The following is a 26,857-nucleotide window of genomic DNA, read 5'->3' as shown; positions in this document are numbered from 1 at the left end:
TCACCTAAATCGAATACAACGTCTGAGCGGCTGTGGAAAAACATGGCCTTCGTATGGCACATTGTCCACGGCGCGAAAATGAGCATCAAGCTTACGAAGACACACTACATACTCGTTATCCTCTTCGGCATTGATCGGTCCTGAATCCGGAAGGACTTCGAAAATATCTTGGACTTCCATGCCCGCTAAATGAAGTAATTGAGCTTTCTTTCGAGAGGCGTTCGTAATTCCTTTGCCATCGATGTAATATTGGTAAGATCGCTTCCACTGTCGCCACCGTTTGGCGACCTGAAAGTAAGAACCGGTTAAATCTTAGGGCGGCAACGCTCGTTCCACTGAGTGCGACATCCTCGTCACCAATTTGTAGTGTTCAAAGGCCACAAAGGCAAGCCACAAAGGCTAACAGCTGCTTTTAAAGCAGAACACACGACCGTACACACAGTACATGCTTTCCCGCTCACTACACACTCTTCGCATCCCGGATGTACTCTTATGAGTAACCGCTGGCCTACATGTAATACACTACAGCCTCCCACTGCCACCCACTGCAAATGACCCCTTTTTCGCCAAATTTAGGTATCCCTCGACGGCTTTTTTCATCCATGCAAATACCGAGAGATTAAGCAGCGTAGACTTGTTCGTAACTCCTAACTTAAAGTCACGAGAATAGCCAAAGTTGGCAACGTTATAAGCAGAATCAGTACTTTTAAATTTAGTTTTTGAGGCGATTAAACCTAATTTATTTGATATGAGCTAGTTTTATATATTCTCATTATAACATTTTTTACCATTTTGTAATTCAAAAAAATTCAGCCAGCCAGAGAAACAGACAAGACGGGTTAACAAGAACAACATAAAATACCAGTAAACAAAGCATAAACCTTCAGTTAATCAGTTTAGTTTATGGAACGAGGTTTGTTACGTTCAAGTCAAAAAGTCAGTCGGTTTTATATTCGGCATAAAGGTTAGAGTTCAAGCTTAATATTCAGTTATAGTCTGCCCTTTTAGTTTTGCAAAAAGTTGTATTTTAATATTTTGATCATTATCCAGTTTGTAGCAGTTCTTAACCAGGACCGGCGGACTAGTGATTTGAAGTGTGGGGGGGAGGGGGGGGGGGCTTAAGGCATTTGTTTGGTACCATTATTGTAGGAGCAACTGTAAAAGGTTTGCAGTACTGATCCATCAAAGTATAAGAGATGGATAGTGCTGGAAACCGTTGATAGCCTCCCAAATTAAATACTTGTCAGATGCATGTACTTACAAAATAAATAGACTTGATAGGTTTTCAAATATTCCTTCAGGCAGCACTTCTATTTTATTGTGGCTAAGGTCCCTGCAAAAAACAAAATCACATATTGTACGATTACAGTAAGACAGATCGACCCTTATATGCCACACCTTTAAGATGATAAAAAGTATCGACCCAGACAGACAGACAGACAGACAGACAGACAGACAGACAGACAGACAGACTAGACAGACAGACAGGCAGGCAAACAGGCATGCAGCAGGCAGGGAGTTGGACAGAAAAACAGGCAAGCAGACATACAGAGTGATATACCTCCAGTCTGACAAAGGCATCCCCTTTTTGTAATAACCTCCTGTATAGTTATCCCCACCCACATCCCCAAGAGTAAGTGTTGTTATTTTCGCTGAGATGCCTGTGTACCCAGTCCCTCTTGCGTCAGAAACAAGAGTGATGAAAGGACTCCTTAGGCTTTCTTTGAACTTCTTTGTATTGTTTAGGGTTAAAGTGAATCGTGCTGTTAAGTCTGTTGTATATTAACTGCATCGAAGCTCAAATATGGTTCGAACTGTCAAAAATCTGATGTTTATGAAAATTTCCTTGTATAGTTACTGATTGCGTGTTTTGGCAAAATACCGTCAAAGTGAAGTTCGGATCATCACCTTACTCGACCTGTTTGCTGTACCTGTAAAATTTCTACCGTTATAAGCGTTGATCATATTAGACTGTGCTCCTTTGCGATGCAAAATGTGCGGATACTGATGAACTGCTTATCCGTTAAATATGGTACCAGTTCGAGGTGAATTGCTCGGGTTAAAGATCCTGGTTTGCGCACGACTCTTAAAGAATAATCCTTATACTGAAGTCGCAGATATTGTGCCAATAGTATCACCGAAGGCATGTGAACAAAAAAAGGAATGGTTCTTTGGCTGTAGCTAGACTGCAGGAAATTCTTACTTTATTAATTAGGTATTCGTTGAACTGCAACACTGTTTTACCAGTTTCCCTATTTCTAGCACTGAATCCCATGGTAGGTGTTGCTCGCAAACCTCTCTGCGAGTCGATTTGTGGTATAGATCGTCTTACCCAGCTGTGGAACTTGCCATTTCTAAGACGCAAAGGCCCCACAGCCCCCTTACTCAGGCTGTAAGGCTTGCCACTCCAGGAGGGTCAATTACTTATGGCTAACTAGTCAGAATTTCTCTCTAACTAGTTTCCACAGAACCTTTAGTAAAGATCACGACCATGGTATCTTTCTGCTTGCTCCAAGAAAGTCTCGGTAACTTTGCCTCTTTGGCTTTCATGCACAAATTTTTCTTGTCATATATTTTCCCTTCGTCTCTCAATTCAGCGTTAGCCACCACCACATAATAGTGGCATGTATGTAGTTTAAACTCCGCTTCTCGATATACTAAGACTGTCACCTTTTCAAATTATAAATTGTGCCCCTGGGCAGTGGTAATTCGTCCACTAACGATCCTCAAAATCTTCGTGATATTTGGCTTTCAAGTTTTCTAGCTGTTGCTTTAGAGTTCCACCAAGAAGAAACAGTGGCTGTGTTGAAGGACGAACTAGTCTAATATTCCTTAGCTGATGTGTCGAAGATGGTTCGTATATTTGTGCTTTCTACTTGTTTTTCTTCTGCTGCTTCGTAGGGGGTCTTACAGGGGCGGTCTCTGGCATGGTTCACGGGCAGAAAAAATAAAAATAAATAACGGATCACGGATATTAAAATTTCATTTTTCCGAATGACGAAAATAAACAAGTAACGTACTACTTTTTTATCTCGCTGTTACCCAAAGAAATTCACATTTACGTTTCACGGCAAATCAAATCTGCTAATGACGCATCACAAAAGTATCCCCTCTTTGTAAAGAAGGTCAAAACTGCCTTTCTTCCTAAGGCTAATCCTTAACTCTCTCCACGGTTCTTTCCTCCAGTTGGTCTTGGATTTTATTAACCCTCGGACGTACAAGCAAACTCATACCCCCACCATCGTACAAGGGGGGGGTGGATGGAACCCCTCCCCGGAGTTTTCGTTATATTAAGGCGTAGCGAAATTATTTTGCTCTCAGAAGAAAGCCCGTAGCTTACTCTACAAGATGGCATAATTTTAATTGGCTGTGACGTCACATGACGTTACGTGACGTCATTAGAGCCGCCATCTTGGTTCCGCCATCTTGGATTTCAACATTTTCTTAGAAAGTCACAAAATAACAGAAATTGATGCAAAATCAAGTCAGAATGCTTATGGATTCTTAAAATAAACAAATCGTGCAATTCTGTTTAAAAAAACTGGAAAAAATAAAGAAAAATGTTAAAAATGACGATTTTTGGCAAGACCTGCCTGTATTTATGACGTTGCCATGGCAACGTCAAACATCATGGACACATGGTTGACATATCAAAATTTCGGCAAAGGATGAATGAACAGCTACTGAAAGTTTCAGTACTGTAGAGTAAATCGTTTTCTCAAAATTTGGAAAAAACCTTATGGGGGGGGGGGGGTGGCATCCACCCCCCCCTTGTACGTCCGAGGGTTAATTAATAATTTGCCGGCAATGTGCTGTTCTGCTATTGGCTTGCTATGCCAATATCCATTCATCTTTTTCTTCAGTTTTCTTTCTCTTGACATCTCTTTTTGGCCAATCTCTGAGGGAGCAACAGATTACGATATTCACCTAGACTACATTGAAATTCTAGAAAGAAACCTGAATAGACTAGAACGCCTTTTCCTGGTCGTTTTGCATTCCATGCCATGCATCCACGACCGAAACTCCGTAAACGAACATTTGCAGAATAGAAGCATGTTTATTAGTTAAATGGACTCACTCACATGATTGTATTTTGTGCCTCAGGGTTGCAGGTGCTTACCGTATTCTCTCGCTCCTGAACATTTACATTTCCCACAAGTTTAGTTACCTTTGTCTGCATCTTTTGAGACTAGCAGCAAATAAGACCAGATTATGCATGCAGTGCCACTGTTTCAAACTATACGTCTACGAAGGCGACAGAACGTTTGCGAATATTTAGTTTCTTAAAAGTGTTTATAAGATTATTTTACATTTTAAAATCAGTTTTAATAAAGTTTTTAGGTAACCATGATAAACACTGATCGCCCAAATAACAAAATGTAACATGTTTTTTGGGAAAGACGCCTTATATGAATATCATATATAAGACAAATATAAAAGTAAAAAAAATGTCGACGATCGTATAATAGGATTAGCTCCAAATTTAATTCCTTGGAAAATTTTCCTCCCTGAAGATTTTGTGTGTTTTTTTTTTTTAATGCCAAGAACCTACAGGAAGTTCGAAAACGCAGCGCTCGAAAACGAGCGTTTCTCTAGCGGTTAAAATAAACTTTGTAACCTTAGGCGAAGTAAATCCAAAGAAGAATTATCGACGGCTGTATTGAAGAAATTTTGGCGAGATTCGACAATTTTTGTGGTATTTATGGAGCTTCGAGTGCGGACCGTTGGCGAACTACAGATCGCCTGCCTTTCGTTTCTCTTTAGGGGAAGCGCAACGTCGGAAAGAAAAACTCGTCTAAACGGCTTTAAAACTACTCCAGAGGCACAGAAATGTCAAAATAACGCAAGACAAACATAAGGTAAGACATTTTTATTCAAATCTTTCATACAAGTACTATTTCGAGCAATTTCCAAAGTATTCTCATACATTGTCTTATAATCACCTAAATCGAATACAACGTCTGGGCGGCTGTAGAGAAACATGGCTTTCGTATGGCACATTGTCCACGGCGCGAAAATGAGCATCAAGCTTACGAAGACACACTACATACTCGTTACCCTCCTCGGCATTGTTCGGTCCTGAATCCGGAAGGACTTCGAAAATATCTTGGACTTCCATTCCCGCAAAATGAAGTAATTAAGCTTTCTTTCGAGAGGCGTTCGTAATTCCTTTGCCATTGATGTAATATTGGTAAGATCGCTTCCATTGTCGCCACCGTTTGGCGACCTGAAAGGAAGAACCGGTTAAATCTTAGGGCGGCAACGCTCGTTCCACTGAGTGCGACATCCTCTTCGCCAATTTGTAGTGTTCAAAGGCCACAAAGGCAAGTCACAAGGGCTAACAGCTGTTTTTAAAGCAGAAAACACGACCGTACACACAGTACATGCTTTCCTGTTCACTACACACTCTTCGCATCCCGGATGTACTCTTATGAATAACCACTGGGCTACATGTAATGCACTACAGCCTCCCACTGCCACCCACTGCAAATGACCCCTTTTACGCCAAATTTAGGGTATCCCTCGACAGTCTTTTATCATCCATGCAAATACCGAGAGATTGGGAAGCAGAGACATGTTCGCAACGCCTAACTTAAAGTCACGAGAATAGCCAAAGTTGGCAACGTTATATTCAGAAGCAGTACTTTTAAATTTAGTTTTTGAAGTGATTAAAACTAATTTATTTAATATTAGCTAGTTTTAAATATTCTCATTATAACAATTTTTACCATTTTGTAATTCAAAAAAAAAATCAGCCAGCCAGAAATAAAATGAGTCTGAAATTGGCCTAGCTGCACATTCACAGCGAAATTACTAACTTATTGCTAACCCGAGGTGGCCTCCCCCATAAGCCTTGTGGTTTCTTGGAGGTCTCCTCGCCTTATCTTTTTAAGTTATTTTAATTTGTATGTTTAATTCTGAAGTGGCAAATAAATGATGATGATGATGATGATGATGATGAGAAACAGACAAGACGGGTTAACAAGAACAACGTAAAATACCAGTAAACGAAGCATAAACCTTCAGTTAATCACTTTAGTTTATGGAACGAGATTTGGTACGTTCAAGTCAAAACGTCAGTCGGTTTTATATTCGGCATTAAGTTTAGAGTTCAAGCTCAATATTCATTTATAGCCTGCCCTTTTTGTTTTGCAAAAAGTTGCATTTTAATATTTTGATCATTATCCAGTTTGTAGCAGTTCTTAACAGGTTAAACTATTGTTACCAATGATTGGGCATTTGTTTGGTACCATTATTGTAGGAGCAACTGCAATCCGTATTTTATCACAGTAATCGAGTGTAAGCTGGATAAGCAAATTATATACAGTGATATATTGTCCCATTTGCATCAAGCCACCAATAATAATTATTGTCACCAATTGTAATTATTATGTGGCCCACGACAGTTAAAACTTAAATTATTTGTTATGAGCCACTTTTAAGAAGTTTTCTGTAATTCAGCAACATTTTGACTGACAGACACACACAGAGACAGTCGGACAAACAGGCAGACAGACAGTCAGACAGACTAGACAGACAGACAGACAGGCAGGCATGCAGCAGGCAAGGAGTTGGACAGAAAAAAAAGGCAAGCAGACATACAGGGTGATAAACCTCCAGTCTGACAAAGGCATCCCCTTTTCGTATTAACCTCCTGTATAGTAATCCCCACCCGCATCACCAAGAGTAAGTTTTGTTATTTTCTCCTGTGTACCCAGTCCCTCTTGCGTCAGAAACACGAGTGATGAAAGGACTCCTATCTTTGAACTTTTTTGTATTCATTTTAGGGTTAAAGTGAATCGTGCTGTTAAGTCTGCATCGAACCTGAAATATGGTTTGAACTGTCAAAAATCTGATGTATATGAACATTTCCTTGTATAGTTACTGATTACGTGTTTTGGTAAAATACTGTCAAAGTGAAGTTGGGATCATCACCTTACTCGACCTGTTTGCTGTACCTGTTATAAGCGTTGTACCGTTATAAGCGTTGATCATTTTAGACTTTGCTCCTTTGCGATGCAAAATGTGCGGATACTGATGAACTGCTTATCCGTTAAATATGGTACCAGTTCGAGGTGAATTGCTCGGGTTAAAGATCCTGGTTTGCGCACGACTCTTAAAGAATACTGAATCCTTATACTGTAGTCGCAGATATTGTGCCAATAGTATCACCGAAGGCATGTGAACAAAAAAAGGAATGGTTCTTTGGCTGTAGCTAGACTGCAGGAAATTCTTACTTTATTAATTAGGTATTCCTTGAACTTGCAACACTGTTTTACCAGTTTCCCTATTTCTAGCACTGAATCCCATGGTAGGTGTTGCTCGCAAACCTCTCTGCGAGTCGATTTGTGGTATAGATCGTCTTACCCAGCTGTGGAACTTGCCATTTCTAAGACGCAAAGGCCCCGCAGCTCCCTTACTCAGGCTGTAAGGCTATCCACTCCAAGAGGGTCAATTACTTATGGCTAACTAGTCAGAATTTCTCTCTAACTAGTTTCCACAGAACCTTTAGTAAAGATCACGACCATGGTATCTTTCTGCTTGCTCCAAGAAAGTCTCGGTAACTTTGCCTCTTTGGCTTTCATGCACAAATTTTTCTTGTCATATATTTTCCCTTCGTCTCTCAATTCAGCGTTAGCCACCACCACATAATAGTGGCATGTATGTAGTTTAAACTCCGCTTCTCAATATACTAAGACTGTAACCTTTTCAAATTATAAATTGTGCCCCTGGGCAGTGGTAATTCGTCCACTAACGATCCTCAAAATCTTCGTGATATTTGGCTTTCAAGTTTTCTAGCTGTTGCTTTAGAGTTCCACCAAGAAGAAACAGTGGCTGTGTTGAAGGAATAACAAAGCCTAAACCTGTGCGTACCTGCAAGACTGACTGCTAAAAATTGCCAGAAAGCGCAACAGCCAACTTTGAAACGGTTTTGAACCAGCACAATCCAGTGTATGGTTTTAGAGTGGAGTTCCAGTCTCCAATCTGCAATCGTTTAAGGACGAACTAGACTAATATTCCTTAGCTGATATGTCGAAGATGGTTCGCATATTTGTGCTTTCTACTTGTTTTTCTTCTGCTGCTTCGTAGGGGGTCTTACAGGGGCGGTCTCTGGCACGGTTCACGGGCAGAACAAATAAAAATAAATAACGGATCACGGATATTAAAATTTCATTTTTCCGAATGACGAAAATAAACAAGTAACGTACTACTTTTCTATCTCGCTGTTACCCAAAGCAATTCACATTTACGTTTCACGGCAAATCAAATCTGCTAATCACGCATCACAAAAGTATCCCCACTTTGTAAAGAAGGTCAAAACTTCCTTTCTTTCTAAGGCTAATCATTAACTCTCTCCACGGTCCCTTTCTCCAATTGGTCTTGGATTTCATTAATTAATAATTTGTCGCCAATTTTTAGCTCTGTGCTATTGGCTTGCTATGTCTATATCCATTCATCTTTTTCTTCAGTTTTCTTTCTCTTGAAATCATTTTTGGCCAATCTCCGAGGGAGCAACAGATTACGACATTCACCTGAACTACGTTGAAATTCTAGAAAGAAACCTGAATAGACTAGAACGCTTTTTTCTGGACGTTTTGCATTCCATCCAGGACCGAAACTCCGTAAACGAACATTTACAGAATAGAATCATGTTTATAAGTTAAATGGATTCACTCACATGATTCTATTTTGTGCCTCAGGGTTGCAAGTGCTTACTTTATTCTCTCGCTCCTGAACATTTACATTTCCCACAAGTTTAGTTACCTTTGTTTGCATCTTCGGAGACTAGCAGCAAATAAGACCCGATTATGCATGCAGTGACACTGTTTCAAACTATATTTCTGACGAAGGCGACAGAACGTTTGCGAATATTTAGTTTCTAAAAAGTATTTATAAGATCATTTTACACTTTTAGATCAGTTTCAAAAATGTTTTTAAGTTGACATAATAAACACTGATCGCCCAAATAACAAACTGTGACATAGTAAATAATAAATATGGTATTTTTTTTTCAAACTGTGACATGTTTTCTGGAAAAGACGCTTAATATGAATATCATAAGACAACAACAAAAAGGGGCCTACCTTCTGTATAAGTCAACTGATTTTCTTAAAGGAACTGTGTCATGAATTTAAGCCAAATGTAAACAAGAAAAATGGCCGCAGGATTAAGTGAAACATAAAATTAACCACTTACAATGACGAAGAAACATATCAATAACGCAGCAAATTCAAAAGAAAATGTGGATGGACAAATATTGAGAAGAGTAAACGGATTGCGGTATGGTTCTTTGCAAAATCTTAAATGCGATGCGATGATAAATTATCAACATCGCATATAAATACTACAAATCATGAATAAATTGACATTGTTTTAGTGCGACGGCTGAGGGAACATACCAAGTGTGATTAGTAACCAGCTGGTAGTTTTGGTGAATATTGTTGGGAGTCCGTTTTGGTTGTTCATATCGTTTGAGGGTATTGATGTACACTTATGAGTAACCGCTGGCCAACATGTAATACATTACATCCATCTCGTCCTTCGCTTAAATACTTTACGTCAAATAACAGAAAAGTTCCTTTAAACACGCGTTTTGAGTTCATTTCTTGTTTTTACACTCGAACCAAACTCACTAGTCATAAACATGGTCCCTGCGGTTAAAGGGACTATGTCACGGCCAAGTTAATCTTATGTTATTAAATTTTGCCAAATATTCGCAATGAAACTAAATGTTTGCAAAGAAATTAATTCTTTGATACTAAATGACAAAACCATAACTTCCTTGCAGCTAAATGTGTCTCCAGGGCGTCATAAATTAAAGTAACAAGCAGACAAGATTAACTTTGAAAACTGTTCCGCCGCATCGCAATCCGTTTCAATCTTCGACACTTTTGGCCATCCGTACCTTCTTTTGCATTTGGTGTGTTCTTTAAATATTCCTTCACTGTTGTAAGAGGTAATTTTATACATTTAAACGAATTTGATGGTCATTTCCCATGCCTAAGTTTGGCTTAAATCCGTGACACGGTCCCTTTAAATTCATATAAAAATTTTCAAATGTTACTTTTGAAACACAGCAATGAATATGACAGTATAAAAATCCCTAAGTTTAGTGCAGAACATTATCGTTCAGTGCTTTCGGATGAGTACTAATTCTGTCAGATCTTCTAACTGGCTGCTCAGCTGTAGGTATAGCAGCAGGTAGGTCAGGTGGTGAATCTGTCGTTGGTACTGGATTCTCTTTCATGGGTGATATCTCGGCCGTCTTCGGTTCCGTCGGTGGTTCAGCATCCTGTAGTGGAGCTCCATGTTCTTTCTGATCTGGCATGTTAAAGGGCTTGGTTCTAATTGCACATTTAGTTAGGCTTGTAAACGTTTCCATTGTTACATTTTGTCATCTAACCATTATTGTGTTGATATGCAGAAGGTCTCGCTTGTACTGAAATCCCTGTGATGATCTCAGTAGGACCTGGTCTCCACAACGAGACATCACCTGATATGGTTCATTCTCATAGCAAGACGACAGCTTGTTTCATTCTTCTTCTCTAGCGAAACATTGTCTCCTTCTCTCACATTTCGGTCCCTAGCATGAAACCTCTTGTCGGCGTAGTCCTTACCCGACTGCTTTCTCTGTGTGTCCTGATCACGGATTCCTTGGTCGCTGACTTCTATTTCCTCCTCTTCCAAATCGACCAGCTCAGGCATTTTGGTTTTAAGCTTACTTCTAAACAACAATTCAGCAGGACTCTTCCCTGTAGTCGAATGTGGCGTTGACCTGTATGCCAACAGGAACCTGTTTAGCTCCTCCCTCCAATTCTTTCCTTTTGCGTGAGCTGCTCTAACAGATTTCAGAAGCGTCTTATTCTGCCTTTCCACTTGGCCATTTGCCCGTGGCCACAGAGGTGTCGTGTCATGGTGCTCAATCTCCGATTCTTTCAAATACCCTTCTACTTCCTTGGACACCAGGTTTGAACCATTGTCGCTGCGCAGGCCTCTGGGCAATCCATGTCTTGCGAATTGGGCATCTAGGTAATGAATGATGGTTTTACTGGAAGTTGATCGGATGACATCGACTTCCATCTCCCCTAACCGTATTTCGGTAGTACAGCACCCGAAAGAAGTTTCTTTCAATCTGCAAAAGGAAGTAGCTCTTGGAAGGGTAGCGGGTCCCTACCACTCCCCGCTACTCTGCTACCCCCAGGGCGATAACATTAATGAGCACATTCCAAAGGACCCCTTATTCCCATAGATTTTGTGCGGGTCGACGATGCCATCCGTATTCTCCAGCCTCTAGGAAGGGGAACCTTTATGGCCAATACTGATCTTAAATCAGCCTTCCGCCTGATACCAAGTCATCTGGACGACTGGAGCTTGCTGGCTAGTCACTGTAGCTGGCTATCCCAATACTATGTAGACATGTACTTACCCTTTGGGCTTCGAAGTGCCCCGTTCCTTTTCAATCAGCTGTCGAACGGGCTTGAATGGATCCTTAAAAGTAACTATGGCCTCCAGCTTGTTATTCACATCGTGGACGGACGACTTTGTCATTGCCGAACCGTCTAAATTGGCATTTTTAACTAGCTTTAGCACTCTGCTACGGGTATTTATGTCCCTTGAGGCCCCTGTCGTAGCGTCCAAGACAATAAGGCCCTCCCAGGAGATTGAGTTCATGGGCATTGCTTTAGACAGCGTCCGCATGGAGGCCCGCTTACCACAGGATAAACTCTCCAGGATCAATGAACTGTTGAACTCTTTCAAAATACGTCGCTCAGTACGCCTGGTAGAGTTACAATCACTCATTGGGACTCTTCAGTTTGCACGCAAGGTGGTGGTGCCCGGGAGAACCTTCCTTCAGCGGGCGATTAATTTGACCAGGAGGGGATCCCAAGCCGTTTCCACCGCATGCGGCTTAATAAGGAGTTCTTTAAGGATCTTGAAATGTGGAAAGCTTTTCTCTTGAACTGGAACGGGCGTTTCCAGCTCAGAATCTAGAACTCTACACCGATGCCGCGGGCTCTTTAGGCTTCGGGGGCTATTTCCAGTGAAGGTGGTTCCAGGGTGGCTGGCCTCCCCACATGCTTTTGAACCAAAAACGGGAAATAGGTATCGAATTGCAAGAACTCTTTCCCATCGTTGTTGCTTGCGTCATGTGGCACCCCTTTCTTGCCGGGAGACGCCTCCAATTCTGGTGTGACAATATATTGGTCGTGTCTAATATAAATTCTAGGCGTTACAAAGTAACACGCATAATGGAGTTGGTCAGGCGGCTCGTGCTCCTTTCTATGTAGCACAACTTTGTAGTCCGGGCTTGCCATGTCCCCGGGGTTTCAAATGAGATCGCCGATGCAATCTCCCGCTTTCAGATGCACGCAGTGCTTCCTGGTCCTCGCTCCCGACGCCGACCAGCACTATTCATGGCTAAGATTATACACGTGTAATGCCAAGCTGTGCTGAAGTACAGTTCTTTCTACTGGCATTCCGAGCAGACAACCCTTTAGCTATAAAAGCCCAAACAAACTGTTCACAGTTCACTTTGGTGTTCTGTTGTACAGCTAGCGCAGTTAGCACTTGTTATACTATTGCTTGTCTTCACGACTCCTTCATGCCCCTCGTGAGCCAAACTGACAACTCTTTTGCAAAGAGCTTGCGGTACAACAATTCTCGTTCCAAGTAGAATTGCATGACCGATAAAGGTCAATTCATTGCGCACTGGCAAGTATGACTTGAGAACAATGTCCCATTTTTCTTCGATGAGGCAAATTATGACTGATTGCAACTCTGGATTTTGTGCTACAATCCGTTCAATCTCTTCGATTAACAACGCAGCGGAGACAGCATACAGAGCTACCATGCGTATGTATCCATCGTCCTCCGGGGACTGATCTGAGGCAGGTATATTTGTCAGTCGGGAAAGGGCATCTGCAATATTCTTTCTCGATGACACCTAACAGACTTGATAGTTGTACGGTTGTATATGCAGAACTCAGCGCTCTTTCCGGGCTGAAGGTTTGGACTTCCTTGGAATAGATTATTTTGAGTGCTTCATGGTCTGTTACGACGTCAAACTGTGGCAGTCCATACAATTAGAAGTGGAAACGTTCACATGCCCAAACTAGGGCTAGTGCTTCTTTCTCGGTTTGACTATAACGGCCCTCCACTTGGCTCAAACTACGACTTGTGTAACAGACAGCACGACTATCTCCATTCTTCTATTGGACCAGCACTGTTCCAAGCCCCACTGGACTGGCATCTGCAATAACACTAGTAGGTGCGTTCTTATCAAAGATTGGTGCACTTGCAACTTGACTTTTCAATTTCTGAAAAGTCAAGTCGCCCCACATAAACAGTTTTCCTTTTCTGGCAAGTCTTTTTAAGGGATCAGCAGTTGTTGTAAAATCGGGTATAAACCTGGCACTGAATCCAACGAGACCCAACAAGCTACGAACTTCTGAGGGTGTCTGCGGTTGACTTGAAAAGTGCTATTAACAGTGTTACAGTTCCCTGTGGAAAGAGTTCCTGCTGGATCCACTCGAAAGATTCCAAGATGCAGGGCAGTCGAATATCCTAGCAAACAACGACCTGTTTTGACAACAACGAAATCTGCCACAATCTTTGTTTTATCAACAGAGTCTTCTGACTGAAACTAACCTTCGATTTCAAGCGCACGACCCACATAAGCATACAACTTTCTTGTGCAGAGTTGCGCCTGAAGTTACTGATGTTTTAACTCCTTAACAGTGTCCATGCTTAAAAGATTGCTCCCAGGTCCAGAGTCAACCAACACATCCCTGTTTACTGTCCCAATGCTTACACAAAGCACTGACTCAGCAGAAGCGGCCAAATTGCATGTCTGCTCTTCTACGGTAAAGGCAAATGAATCATTCTCACCTGGAGGGTTCCAACGATCCCTCTACAAGATTGGCCTGCTTTTTCTAAACTCTGATGTCTTCCGGCCTCCCCGTCGTTAAGTGGTATTTGTTTTTCCAAACTTTTGGATCCTTCCCCCCTTGCAACAGCTAGCATAGTGTCCTACACTTCCGTCCACGAGCTGGACAATTGCCGTCTTTAGCCAAGTAACCTTCTTTTCTACAGTTAAAACAAACCCTTTTACCTTTCGATCCACGCCCAGACCTTTGTTCGACAGCATTAGTCCCTGCTCCAACACTTGCTCCAGGTTCTTGTCGGTCTTGACTTGGCGTAACCGGCATTTGACTCACTTGCTCACGCGAAGCTTCCCACTTTCGGACCTTATCCATCGCAGCCCCTAACGTAATATTATTCACCTCGAGTAATTTCTTCTTCAGTTCAACATCGGGGAGCTTTTCGATCAGATGATCTGACAAATTTTTCACCAAAGCTGCGCCAGAATTACAGTGACGAGCTTGTTTCCGTAAACGAACCATAAATTTATCAGCGGTCTCCCCCTTGGTCAACGCAAGTTGTCGAAAAACCACAGGTCGCCCAGACGTTGTATTCGATTTAGGTGATTATAAGACAATGTATGAGAATACTTTGAAAATTGCTCTAAATAGAACTTGTATTGAAGATTTGAATAAAAATGTATTACCTTATGTTTATCATGCGTTATTTTGACATTTCTGTGCTTCTGGAGTGGGTTTAAAGCCGTTTAGACAAGTTTTTCTTTCCGACGTTGCTTCCCCTAAAGAGAAACGAAAGGCAGGTGACCTATAGCTAGTTCGCCAACGGTTCGCACTCGAAGCTCCTTAAATACCACAAAAAGTGTCGAATCTCACCAAAATTGCTTCAATACAGCCGTCGATAATTCTTCTTTCGATTTCCTTCGCTTAAGGTTCCAAAGTTTATTTTAACCGCCCGAGAAACGCTCGTGTTCGAGCGCTGGGTTTCCACTTTTGCTTTGTCTGAATGCGTGAAAAGTTATCTTGGGCACAAGATTCAAAAATTTAGCTAAGCGACCGCGCCATGGCGACAACGTCGGAAAGAAAAACTCGTCGAAACGGCTTTAAACCCACTCCAGAGGCACAGAAATGTCAAAATAACGCATGATAAACATAAGGTAAGAAACTTTTATTCAAATCTTTCATACAAGTACTATTTCGAGCAATTTTCAAAGTATTCTCATACATTTACCTACTAGAAGATGGTTTTCCATGTTCTATAAGAAAATAATGCACGCTTGAGGTCTATAAAAGCTGCTAGTGGATGCCCGAGCCGTCAGGCGAGGGCATTCAGCTGCTTTTCTAGACCTCAAAAGTGCATTATTTTCTTATAGGACATAGGAAAACCATCTTCTAGTGGGTTTAGAATATAGCATTAAAAAGAGCACAGAACTAACAAGACTCGCGGCCGCTCACGGCATTTACAAACGCACGCAACATTGGTAAAAGTGAAAGTTTAGTTTATTCTTTTTATTGGCGGCTTCTTTATAAATAAACCAAGATACCATTTCATTCATATTTCCTATTTATATAGTCCTTTCTCCAACTTCCAAAAGATTCTCACAAAGCCGACAAATCTAGTTGAAATTTACGCATTCAAATTTTGGTTAAGCCTACTTCAATTTCATTCAAATGAAAAATTTTCATGCGTTCGTTTCGCAGCAAGTTTTTCAAATTCGCCTCTTATTTCGATTTAAAAAGAACAAAAGTGGAGTGTTCTTTCTTCAGATTGTGGCTTAAAAACGTTTCTTACCTCAAAGCGTTTCGAGAGTCCGGCTTGTTTTGCTAAATAATTTCCAATCAATTTCGGGCAGTTAACGGCAAAATAGTGGCGTACACAACTCCAAAGAAGAACAACAAATTTCAACGATTCTTTCTTCATCTGTCGCTTCCTTTGGCACTGTCTCAGTTCCATTTAAGCAGGTAAAACGTTTCTGATAAAAACTTGCTGCTTTAAAGCATCATTTAAACAACAAAACAAGAGAATAGAGGCGAAGCTAAGTCGACGAAGTCGTTCAGCGAAATTCGACAAACAATTCGTACATCCGGGGTACCGGGCTTCTATAGTTTTCAGCTATGTTCTATTAAAAATAATGCCCGCTAGAATTCCATCGCGCGTATACAGCGGCTATATTCTAATGTCTTATAATCACCTAAATCGAATACAACGTCTCGGCGGCTGTGGAAAAAACATGGACTTCGTCCACGGCGCGAAAGTGAGCATCAAGAGGGTCTGGATGGGGTTAACTGACAACTGACAAATGGCCAAAATTTTAACTGACAACTGACAAATCGCCTAAAATCTAACTGACAACTGACATTTGTAGTGGCTTTTACTGACAACTGACAACTGACCAAACTGTCCTAAATAACCCACATGAGCATCGTTAATCCTAAAAAACCCGTTGTAAATAACACTGTTTGACTTTTTTCGTCAAACAAATGTACGTTTTATACGAATCTCAGCAGCGGGACGCTAGGGTTTCATATTTCGTTAATGATTCACTGTATGACCCATGTACATCAGGGTCATATTACCAGCTACGATCTCAAAGTTACGCTGAACACGCGCCAGTTTATGCAATGGCCGCCAATGCTGTCGTTGTAAAAGCTATTGTAAGCTTTTACAGAGTTGACTCGAACTCGGCTTTCGATCGATTTAGAAGCCGTATTCCGATAAATGATATAAATACAGTTCATGCGCTCAAAAAGCACCTTGTGGCATTCCTTGGCCTCAAAGATTTAACTAGAAAATGCGGCCTTGGTGACTTTGACATCAAGCTTTTCCGAATGGCACCGAATGAGAGTGGGAAAAGCGACAACTTCGCCATCACCACAGACGACCAGTGGAAGCTCGAACTACCAAGCTTACTGGATGGCACAGGAAGCGAAATGAACAGTATGTATTATAAGTGCATTTGTATCTTGTATTGATATAAATATGAATTATGCCAGTTAGTCCAGAAATCCTACCAGGTACGACTACGTGTTTCTTGTTCCCATTTTTGTTGCAATGTACGATGTGTTTGATACTTAATTATTTCTCTTGGCGTTATATATGTTATAATTACTGTGGCACTGTGTATATAAAACAAAATTTTGAAACGTTGCGGCAATGTGAACCACCGAGCGCGTTTGTTTCAGGTAGAAAACTGGTTATAATGCATGTACATATCACATTTCAGTCATATCAGTTGACCATTATGTAATTCAAGGGTTAAAACAGTGGCTAAAAGTAGCGGTAATTCACAGCTAAAAACAAAATGTTACTGAAAACACTTCGCACTGCAAATGTAATACCAATCCATTAGAAATACCAATTCACTAATGATTATCATAACTCTCAGGGTCAATTCCTTGGATTTTCGACACTTTTTCATGCTGACTCAAATATCATCGTCCCTGCTGCATGTCCCCTCAGTGTGAACAACACATGATTTTGTCGCTGCTTCATATTGCTGCAACATGTCCCTGCGTCTTGACCCCACGTGTGCGGAGACCTTTATACATTATTTTTGAGTATAATGCACATTTTTTATTACAGACAAGTACAGGTTTTCATACTTCCACCGTGGAAACTCGGCTTTATTAGAAGCCAGCTTTTTCAATCGAGAAAATATGATACTCGCCGTTTTACTCAAATTCTCAAGATATTTTATTTTGCTCCGTAAACTCTTCTTGATATTTATTAAGGTCTATTAAGTATAAAGTGTTGAAGATAAATAGGTAGATTTAGACTGATATAGGTGATCATTGGTAGGCAAGTTAACGCTTAAATTTTTATCTCAGGTTGTAATGCAATTGCAATGGTTTTAACTCCAAATCTGAGAAAAAATAGTTCTTTAAGTAAGAATCTTGAATTAACGATACACTTTACGTTATATGTGCCAATCGAGCTAGCTTTTGGGTCAGAAATAAATAATTTAGTTACACGGTTAATTATTAACAGTCAAGTAACTGACAACTGACAAATCGCCTAAAATTTAACTGACAACTGACAAATCGCCTAAAATTTAACTGACAACTGACATTTGTACCCCCCCATCCAGCCCCTCCATCAAGCGTACGAAGACACACTACATACTCGTTACCCTCCTCTGCATTGATCGGTCCTGAATCCGGAAGGACTTCGAAAATATCTTGGACTTCCATGCCCGCAAAATGAAGTAATTGAGCTTTCTTTCGAGAGGCGTTCGTAATTCCTTTGCCATCGATGTAATATTGGTAAAATCGCTTCCACTGTCGCCACCGTTTGGCGACCTGAAAGGAAGAACCGGTTAAATCTTAGGGCGACAACGCTCGTTCCACTGAGTGCGACATCCTCTTCGCCAATTTGTAGTGTTCAAAGGCCACAAAGGCTTACAGCTGCTTTTAAAGCAGAACACACGCCCGTACACACAGTACATGCTTTCGCGCTCACTACACACTCTTCGCATCCCGGATGTACTCTTATGAGTAACCGTTGGGCTACATGTAATACACTACTACAGCCTCCCACTGCCACCCACTCCAAATGACCCCTTTTTCGCGAAATTTAGGGTATTCCTCGACAGTCTTTTATCATCCATGCAAATACCGAGAGATTGGGAAGCAGAGACATGTTCGTAACGCCTAACTTAAAGTCACGAGAATAGCCAAAGTTGGCAACGTTATAATCAGAAGCAGTACTTTCAAATTTAGTTTTTGAGGCGATTAAAACTAATTTATTTGATATGAGCTAGTTTTAAATATTCTCATTATAACAATTTTTACCATTTTGTAATTTAAAAAAAATTCGGCCAGCCAGAGAAACAGACAAGATGGGTTAACAAGAACAACGTAAAATACCAGTAAACGAAGCATAAACCTTCAGTTAATCAGTTTAGTTTATGGAACGAGAATTGGTACGTTCAAGTCAAAAAGTCAGTCGGTTTTATATTCGGCATAAACATTAGAGTTCAAGCTCAATAAGTAAGTAAGTAAGTAAGTAATTTGCCTTTATTTAAAAACACGATTTGGATAAAAGCTTACAGCTTGTGGGGTCGTGTAAATTAAAAGTATTAAAAGTTAAAAATATTTACAATTAATTAGGCTATTTACATTTGTATTTGATTTTAAAATTCATTTATAGTCTGCCCTTTTAGTTTTGCAAAAAGTTGTATTTTAATATTTTGATCATTATCCAGTTTGTAGCAGTTCTAAACAGGTTAAACTGTTGTTACCAATGATTGGGCATTTGTTTGGTACCATTATTGTAGGAGCAACTGTAAAAGGTTTGCAGTACTGATCCATCAAAGTATAAGAGATGGAAAGTGCTGGAAACCGTTAATAGCCTCCTTAATTAAATACTTGTCAGATGCATGTACTTACAACCACTTTAGACTTGATAGGTTATCAAATATTCCTTCAGGCAGCACTTCTATTTTATTGTGCCTAAGGTCCCTGCAAAAAAAAAAAATCACATATTGTAGGATTACAGTAAGACAGATCGACCCTTATATGCCACACCTTTAAGATGATTAAAAGTATCGACCCCTCGAACGAAGCTACCCACCAGAAGTAATGAAAGGAAAACACTGTTAAATGTGACAGTAACAATGGTTGTTACTTTCAAAACTTTACGGTCGTTTGCCCTTAAATTAATCCGTATTTTATCACAGTAATCGAGCGTAAGCTGGATAAGCAAATTATATACAGTGATATATTGTCCTATTTGCACCAAGCCAACAATGATAATAATTGTCACCAATTGTAATCATTATGTGGTCCACGACAGTTAAAACTTAAATTATTTGTTATGAGCCACTTTTAAGAAGTTTTCTGCAATTCAGCAACATTTTGACTGACAGACACACACACACACAGACAGTCGGACAAACAGGCAGACAGACAGACAGGCAGGCAAGCAGGCAGGCATGCATGCATCAGGCAGGGAGTTGGACAGAAAAACAGGCAGGCTGACATACAGAGTGATATACATGTACCTCCAGTCTGACAAAGGCATCCCCTTTTCGTAATAGCCTCCTGTATAGTAATCCCCACCCACATCCCTAAGAGTAAGTGTTGTTATTTTCGCTGGGATGCCTTTGTACCCAGTCTCTCTTGCGAAGGAAACACGAGTGAGGAAAGGACTCCTATCTTTGAACATTTTTGTATTGTTTAGGGTTAAAGTGAATCGTGCTGTTAAATCTGTTGTATATTAACTGCATGGAAGCTGAAATATGGTTCGAACTGTCAAAAATCTGATGTATATGAAAATTTCCTTGTATAGTTACTGATTGCGTGTTTTAGCAAAATACCGTCAAAATGAAGTTGGGATCATCACCGTACTCGACCTGTTTGCTGTACCTGAAAAATTTCTACCGTTATAAGCGTTGGTCTTTTTGGATTTTGCTCCTTTGCGATGCAAAATGTGCGGATACTGAGAAACTGCTTATCCGTTAAATTTGGTTAAATTTGGTACCAGTTTGAGGTAAATGGCTCGGGGTAAAGATGCTGGTTTGCGCCCGACTCTTAAAGAATAATCCGTATACTGCCGTCGCAGTTACTGTGCCACTAGTATCACCGAAGGCATGAAAACAAAAAAAAAATGGACCGCCTTTGGCTGTAGCTAGACTGCAAGAAATTCTACCTTAATTTTACCTTTTTTTGAGAATAAAATGATTTTGGACACTCCAGTTCCGTTTTTTCACTTCCGCCCATTCATCAAAACTCGGTTGCTATGGCAACCTATTGTGACGTAATCCCTTATTATATATGCAACAAAAAGCGATGTTTTAGGCTAACGTGTACATCGTGTCAAGTTTTCTCAGAATCGCCGACCAAAATTCCTAGAAATGCAAACGATTTTTGTGATTCGTAGGGTCACGCCATGTCACGTGATCTGATGGGTCAGTCACTCGCTCCCAGTAATACCGAGAAAGGGGGTACCCCCATCCCCCTTCATCACATGGTTCTTTTTTTTAAATAGCTTTACGTTTTCTCAGAATCGCCGACAAAAAGTCTAAGAAAAAAGCAATGTAGACTTATCTGCGCATGCGTTTAGTGCAAAGTTTTCAGTTCCAGATACCACAAGGAAAGCATAGCGCTTCGTGTACAATAGATATAGAGGTAACGCTCGTCGCCAGGGCGCGTGACCACGAAGGTCCCGCTTGTAAACAGGTTTCGTAACGTCATGTGTCACGCTTGTACCCAGGGCGCGCGCGGCCACTCAGGCCTGCGCACACGTCTAGTACCCAGGGCGCGTGTCTAAGGGTCAGGCTCACGCTCACCCTCCCCGATAGTGACACGCATTCCATTCTCTGACGTCACAGAATATGCAAATTAGACACCTGACCACCTGCCTGACCCCTGATTGGTCCATTCAAATACTCCCTGCAATCTGATTGGCTACTGCCGATACCCTTTCCTCGCATTTTATGCAATTTGGCTACTTCCAGTTTTCTCACTTCCGGTCCATTTCGGTTGCTATGGCAACCTCATTTGATGAGTACTTCGTCTAATTATGATGACGTCATCCCTCATTATATATGCAACATGAAAGCGAGGTTTTAGGATCTAAGTTAACGCATAAGACTACTAGGTGTAGGTGAACGCCGAGCGTAGCGGGGTGTATAATTTTGTCCCTCAAAGGGATCAGGCGGGATGACATCTCGTGTGGAGTTTACGGTCATATATATTTCTATATATATATATTTGTGAGCTTGGTGTGTGGCGGAAATGACGTCACACGGCCGCCGCGCGCTGGTGGCCTAATGGTAAGGCGTCGAACTTGAAATCAGATCTTCGGAACTGAGGTCGGGGGTTCAAATCCGGCTAGGGTTTTTTTTTTTTTTTTTTTTTTTTGGGTTCGAATCCTGAGCCTTTCATTTTTATCGTTTTTCTTTTCGGATTAAAATAACACTGATTTCCACATAATACTCCCTCAAGACTCCCTCAACGCCTATTCAGGCTATATTAAAACCTTTCATCGCCATCAGGGGCGCGCGGGCGGAGGCTTCGAATCCTCCTGCCGTTCGTTCTTCTTTTTTTTAATGTCATCAAATAAATGTCCAAAATGCGACTATCCAATTATTTGTCGATGATTTTGAAAATAGCCTGCGCTTCCCAACGCTTTATACCTCTTTACGAACCAGAAAAGGCCACCATCTTCAAAGCCGAGGAGACCCTGGGAACGAAAGTGTCGCGGCCATTCCCGTTACTAGGCAACAATAACGTTGTCAAAAATAAAACTTTTTTTAAGGAGTATAAATCTCAACTGAAATTTCCAGGGGTGTGGGGGAGTTCAAACTGAACAACCTTCCGTGGGCAGTATGGATATTTTATGGAACCACACAAATTATATCGATTCCAATTACGGATTTAGAGGTACACAAAGATAGGGGCAAAAGAGACTGTTAAGTTAAAAATGGGCCTTCCCTTGTTCTAATGGGGAGGGATAACATAAAACTTACAGTTCCTCAAATAAGGAAGGGGGTACTTTTTGGCAAACAAGGGGGAAACCTGCCAAAGAGAAATATTGGTACTTTTCTCCAGCGATTTTAACTCATTGTATCAACCACCCCATCACTCCCCAATCAACTACCTATCCAATGCTACCCCTCCTAAAAATATTTTGAAATTTCTAACAAATATATCTTCCTGCCTACTGTGGAAAATTGAATATGTACAATTCAATTAAAGGTCAACTTCAAATAATCCACCCCTTATTTATAACACCCCCACCCCCCCCCCCCCTCGCCAACCCAGAGCTTCGCGAGGCCCTGCGAGTCACGTATTACTAGTAGATTAGGTATTCCTTGAACTTGCAACAATGTTTTACCAGTTTCTCTATTTCAAGCACTGAATCCCATGGTAGGTGTTGCTGCGAGTCGATTTGTAGTATAGATCGTCTTACCCAGGCTGTGGGACTTGCCATTTCTAAGAAGCAAAGGCCCCACTGCCCCCTTACTCAGACTGTGGGACTTGCCACTCCAAGAGGGTCAAATACTATTCCCTAACTAGTCAGAATTTCTCTCTTACTAGTTTCCACAGAACCTTTGGTAAAGATCACGACCATGGTATCTTTCTGCTTGCTCCAAGAAAGTCTCGGAAAATTTGCTTCTTTGGCTTTCATGAACAAATTTTCCTTGTCATATATTTTCCCTTCGTCTCTCAATTCAGCGTTAGCCACCACCACTTAATAGTGGCATGTATGTAGTTTAAACTCCGCTTCTCAATATACTAAGACTGTAACCTTTTCAAATTATAAATTGTGCCCCTGGGCAGTGGTAATTCTTCCACTAACGATCCTCAAAATCTTCGTGATATTTGGCTTTCAAGTTTTCTAGCCGTTGCTTTAGAGTTCCACCAAGAAGAAACAGTGGCTGTGTTGAACCGAACAACGGAAAATCAAATGCTTAAAACAAATATCAAAGCCTAAAACCTGTGTGTACCTGCAAGACTGACTGCTAAAAATCGCCACAAAGCGCAACAGCTAGCTTTGAAACGGTTTTGAACTAGCACAATCCAGAGTATGTTTTGGGGTGGAGGCCCAGTTTCCAATCTACAATCGTTTAAGGAGGAACTACTCTGATATTCCTTAGCTGATGCGTCGAAGGTGATTTGTATTTTTCTGCTTTCTGCTTTTTCTCTTCTGCTGCTTCGTAGAGGGTCTTACATTGGCGGTCTTTGGCACGGTTCACGGGTAAAAAAATAAAAATAAATAGCGGATCACGGATATTAAAATTTCATTTTTCCGAATGACAAAAATAAGCAAGTAGCGTACTACTTTTTTATCTTGCTGTTATCCAAAGAAATTCACATTTACGTTTCACGGAAAATCAAATCTGCTAATCAAGCATCACAAAAATATCCCTGTATCACCCTAAAGAAGGTCAAAACTCCCTTTCTCCCTGAGGCTAATCATTAACTTTCTCCACGATTCCTTCCTCCAGTTGGTCTTGGATTTCATTAATTAATAATTTGTCGCCAATGTTAAGCTCAGTGCTATTGGCTTACTTTGCCTATATCCATTCATCTTTTATTCTTTAGTTTTCTTTTTCTTGACATGAATTTTTGCCAATCTCTGAGGGAGCAACATATTACGACATTAACCAAGACTACGTTGAAATTCTAAAAAGAAACCTGAATGACTAGAACGCATTTTTCTAGACGTTTTGCATTCCATCCGACATTGAAACTCCCTAAACGAACATTTACAGAATAATTCTATTTTACATGATTCTATTTTGTGCCGCAGGTTTGCAGATGCTTGCTTTATTCTCTCGCTCCTAAACATTTACATTTACAAATGTTTAGTTACCTTTGTCTGCATCTTTGGAGACTAGCAGCAAATAAGACCCGATTATGCATGCAGTGACACTGTTTCAAACTACGTCTGACGAAGGCAAGAGAACGTTTGCCAAATATTTAGTTTCTTAAAAGTGTTTATAAGATCATTTTACATTTTTAGATCAGTTTTAAAAAGTTTTTAACCTAACATGATAAACACTGATCGCCCAAATAACAAAATCTGACATGTTTTCTGGAAAAAGACGCAATATAAATTTCTTAAGAGAAAAACAACAAGGATTAGCTCCAAATTTAATTCCTTGAAAAATCTTCCTGCCAGAAGATTTTGCGTTTTTTTAATGCCAAGAACCTACAAGAAGCGCGCGTAAAAAAGCGGCCTACAATCATTGACAAAAGTCGTTGGCCCACCAACCCCCTCCCCCCGTTTCAATGTTGGATAGTACAATGTGCCTAAACTCCCCGTGCAGTGCGTTTCAGTTTGTGAGCAAAAGTAAGCAGCAATTGCAGGCATTATTTTCTGTATGCTACGCAACATTGCAAAGGGGGAGAGGGGAAATTACTTAACTTTTATATGTTACAAATAAGAAAAACACCAACTGCGCCAACATTTTGTCACTGATTGCAATCATTGACAAAAGTCGTTGGCACACCCACCCCCTCCCCCTGTTTCAATGTTGGACAGTACAATGTGCCTAGACTCCCCGTGCAGTGTGTTTCATGAGCAAAAGTAAGCAGCAATTGCAGGCATTATTTTTTTGCATGCTACGCAACATTGCAAAGGGGGAGAGGGGAAATTACTTAACTTTTATATGATACAAGTAAGAAAAACAGCAACTGCGCCAACATTTACTTGAGTCGACGGCTTTTCTTAAGGGAACTGTGTCATGAACTTAAGCCAAATTTAAACATGAAAAGATGGCCATAGATTAAGTGAAACGTAAAATAAACCATTTAACGGATGGCGGTATGGTTCTTTGCCAAAATTTTAAGTTTCATAGCGGGTATTTGGCAAAACTTAACCAAGCCGTGACACTGGTCCTTTTAATTTATATTACAATAAAATCGACAAAAAGAACGAAAAATGCTGACAAACGTACAACTCTGTCAAGCTCGTTTGCTTCGTGAATAACCCTGTGGGTAGATATGGAATTATATTGGATGACAAGTCCCTGAAATAAAAGGAGAAAAATTATCGTCAGTACACGGCGATAAAAAAATTAAAGAGACATGTTTTTACAAAGCAGCACTTCGTTTGCAACAATACGAAAGAAGATTAACTGTACATGTTAATGAGAGCGCTGCTGTTCTGCTTTCTAGCAATGGTACTTTTATAAAATCTGCTGTAATTGAACAACACTCTTTCAATAATAACCATCCCAAGTTTTGTGCGAAAAATGCATCTTGGTGTGTTGGACGTCAAATGAGTCAAAATTACCAAATACTATCATTAAGTAAAAAATCTGGGCAAATGAGGCTTGCGCTGGCAAAGACGAAAGTTCGCCGCTGTTGTCAAATTTGCAAAATATTAATTCAGTTAAATGTTGAATATCTAAACGATCGAGTTACTTGATTAATCAAGTTAAAAAGAACAAGTAAAATACGGCCTAAATGTTTTCCAAGACAAACTTGCATGTATTTTGCAATGCGACACGCACGAGGGTGGTAAAAGTGGTTGGTAAAAGGGGTGATCTAAATCACGTTTCACCCAAAACATAAATATAAACATAATATTTCACGTTTTAGTATGCATAAAAACTAAAAAAATTGTTCTCACTGACTAAAACTGTAAAAAATATCTGGCTTTTCGGTTAAAAATGCTATAACTTTCTTCAGCACAAATTGAAAAGGTCGTCCAGATGTAAATATATATATTTTTTTTTTAAAGGCGATAACTCACTAGTGATTCAGAACAGGATTCTGTAGATGTCGGGAGTGTTCATGTGTTTGTTGTAGTCAAATTCGGTTTCGAATAGAATGCCACGCTTTTGGAAACAGTCTGATCACAAGAACAACGGCTATAATCTTAACGTCGTCGAAATCGAATTCTCGATTATTTTGCATGCAACAGAGAGTTCTTGCACCAATAGAGATCTCTAGCTTGTCAACAGTAAAAACAGCTCTTTTGTGCTCTCTTGTTCTAGATCTTACAGCAAGGAGCCCAAAAGTGTGACCACTTTTAATTTATTCACATTCTTCCGTGCAGATTTAATCCAATCAGGAGTCAACAGGAACCTGCTCTTGGCTTCTGATTGGATGGTTGTTGCACGAAAGAATGTGAATTAATTAAAGGTGGTCACACTTTTGTGCGCCTTGCTGTAACGCTCGTGATGTTTGTCTTATATAAACTCTCTCACAGTCTCTGCAGTTAGTTTTATAAACTGCTCCTGTCGATAGATCTTGAGCACACTTTTTAAAGAGCTACGTCACGAGAATTTTGCAGATTTTTGAACTAAACTGTTCCGAAATTAATTAGTGATAGCGACTTAACCCATGAAAAACATTTTTGAACATCGATCTAATGGGAGATACAGCCTTAATTTGTAGATAATCATAATCAAACTTCGGCACAAATATCGATATTTTACGACACGCGAAACTGAAAACTTTGAAAAGTTTAGCCTTACTGAATTTTTCAATTGCAATCCATTTCCATCCTAGCCATCCGC

At 40.4% G+C, this 26,857-nt stretch overlaps 1 protein-coding gene and 1 pseudogene across 1 annotated transcript in view; both read right to left on the bottom strand.

Moving 5' to 3' along the window:
• Window positions 1-26,857, bottom strand: part of LOC144640205 (uncharacterized) — a 274,821-nt gene continuing 247,964 nt past the window's right edge. Inside the window, exons 10-14 of the mRNA XM_078499411.1 lie at window positions 25,289-25,360; window positions 19,269-19,340; window positions 1,262-1,333; window positions 613-703; window positions 1-288 (exon numbers count right to left, since the gene is read on the bottom strand). Of these exons, the coding sequence (XP_078355537.1) occupies window positions 1-288; window positions 613-703; window positions 1,262-1,333; window positions 19,269-19,340; window positions 25,289-25,360 (595 nt within the window). The remainder of the gene's footprint in view (window positions 289-612; window positions 704-1,261; window positions 1,334-19,268; window positions 19,341-25,288; window positions 25,361-26,857) is intronic.
• On the bottom strand, window positions 12,524-18,382 carry LOC144640206 (uncharacterized; annotated as a pseudogene).

Source organism: Oculina patagonica, unplaced genomic scaffold, assembly GCF_052425735.1.
Source record: "Oculina patagonica isolate OP01 unplaced genomic scaffold, crgOcupat unplaced2, whole genome shotgun sequence".
Classification (NCBI taxonomy): domain Eukaryota; kingdom Metazoa; phylum Cnidaria; class Anthozoa; order Scleractinia; family Oculinidae; genus Oculina; species Oculina patagonica.
This window is presented reverse-complemented; position numbering and strand designations above follow the sequence as displayed.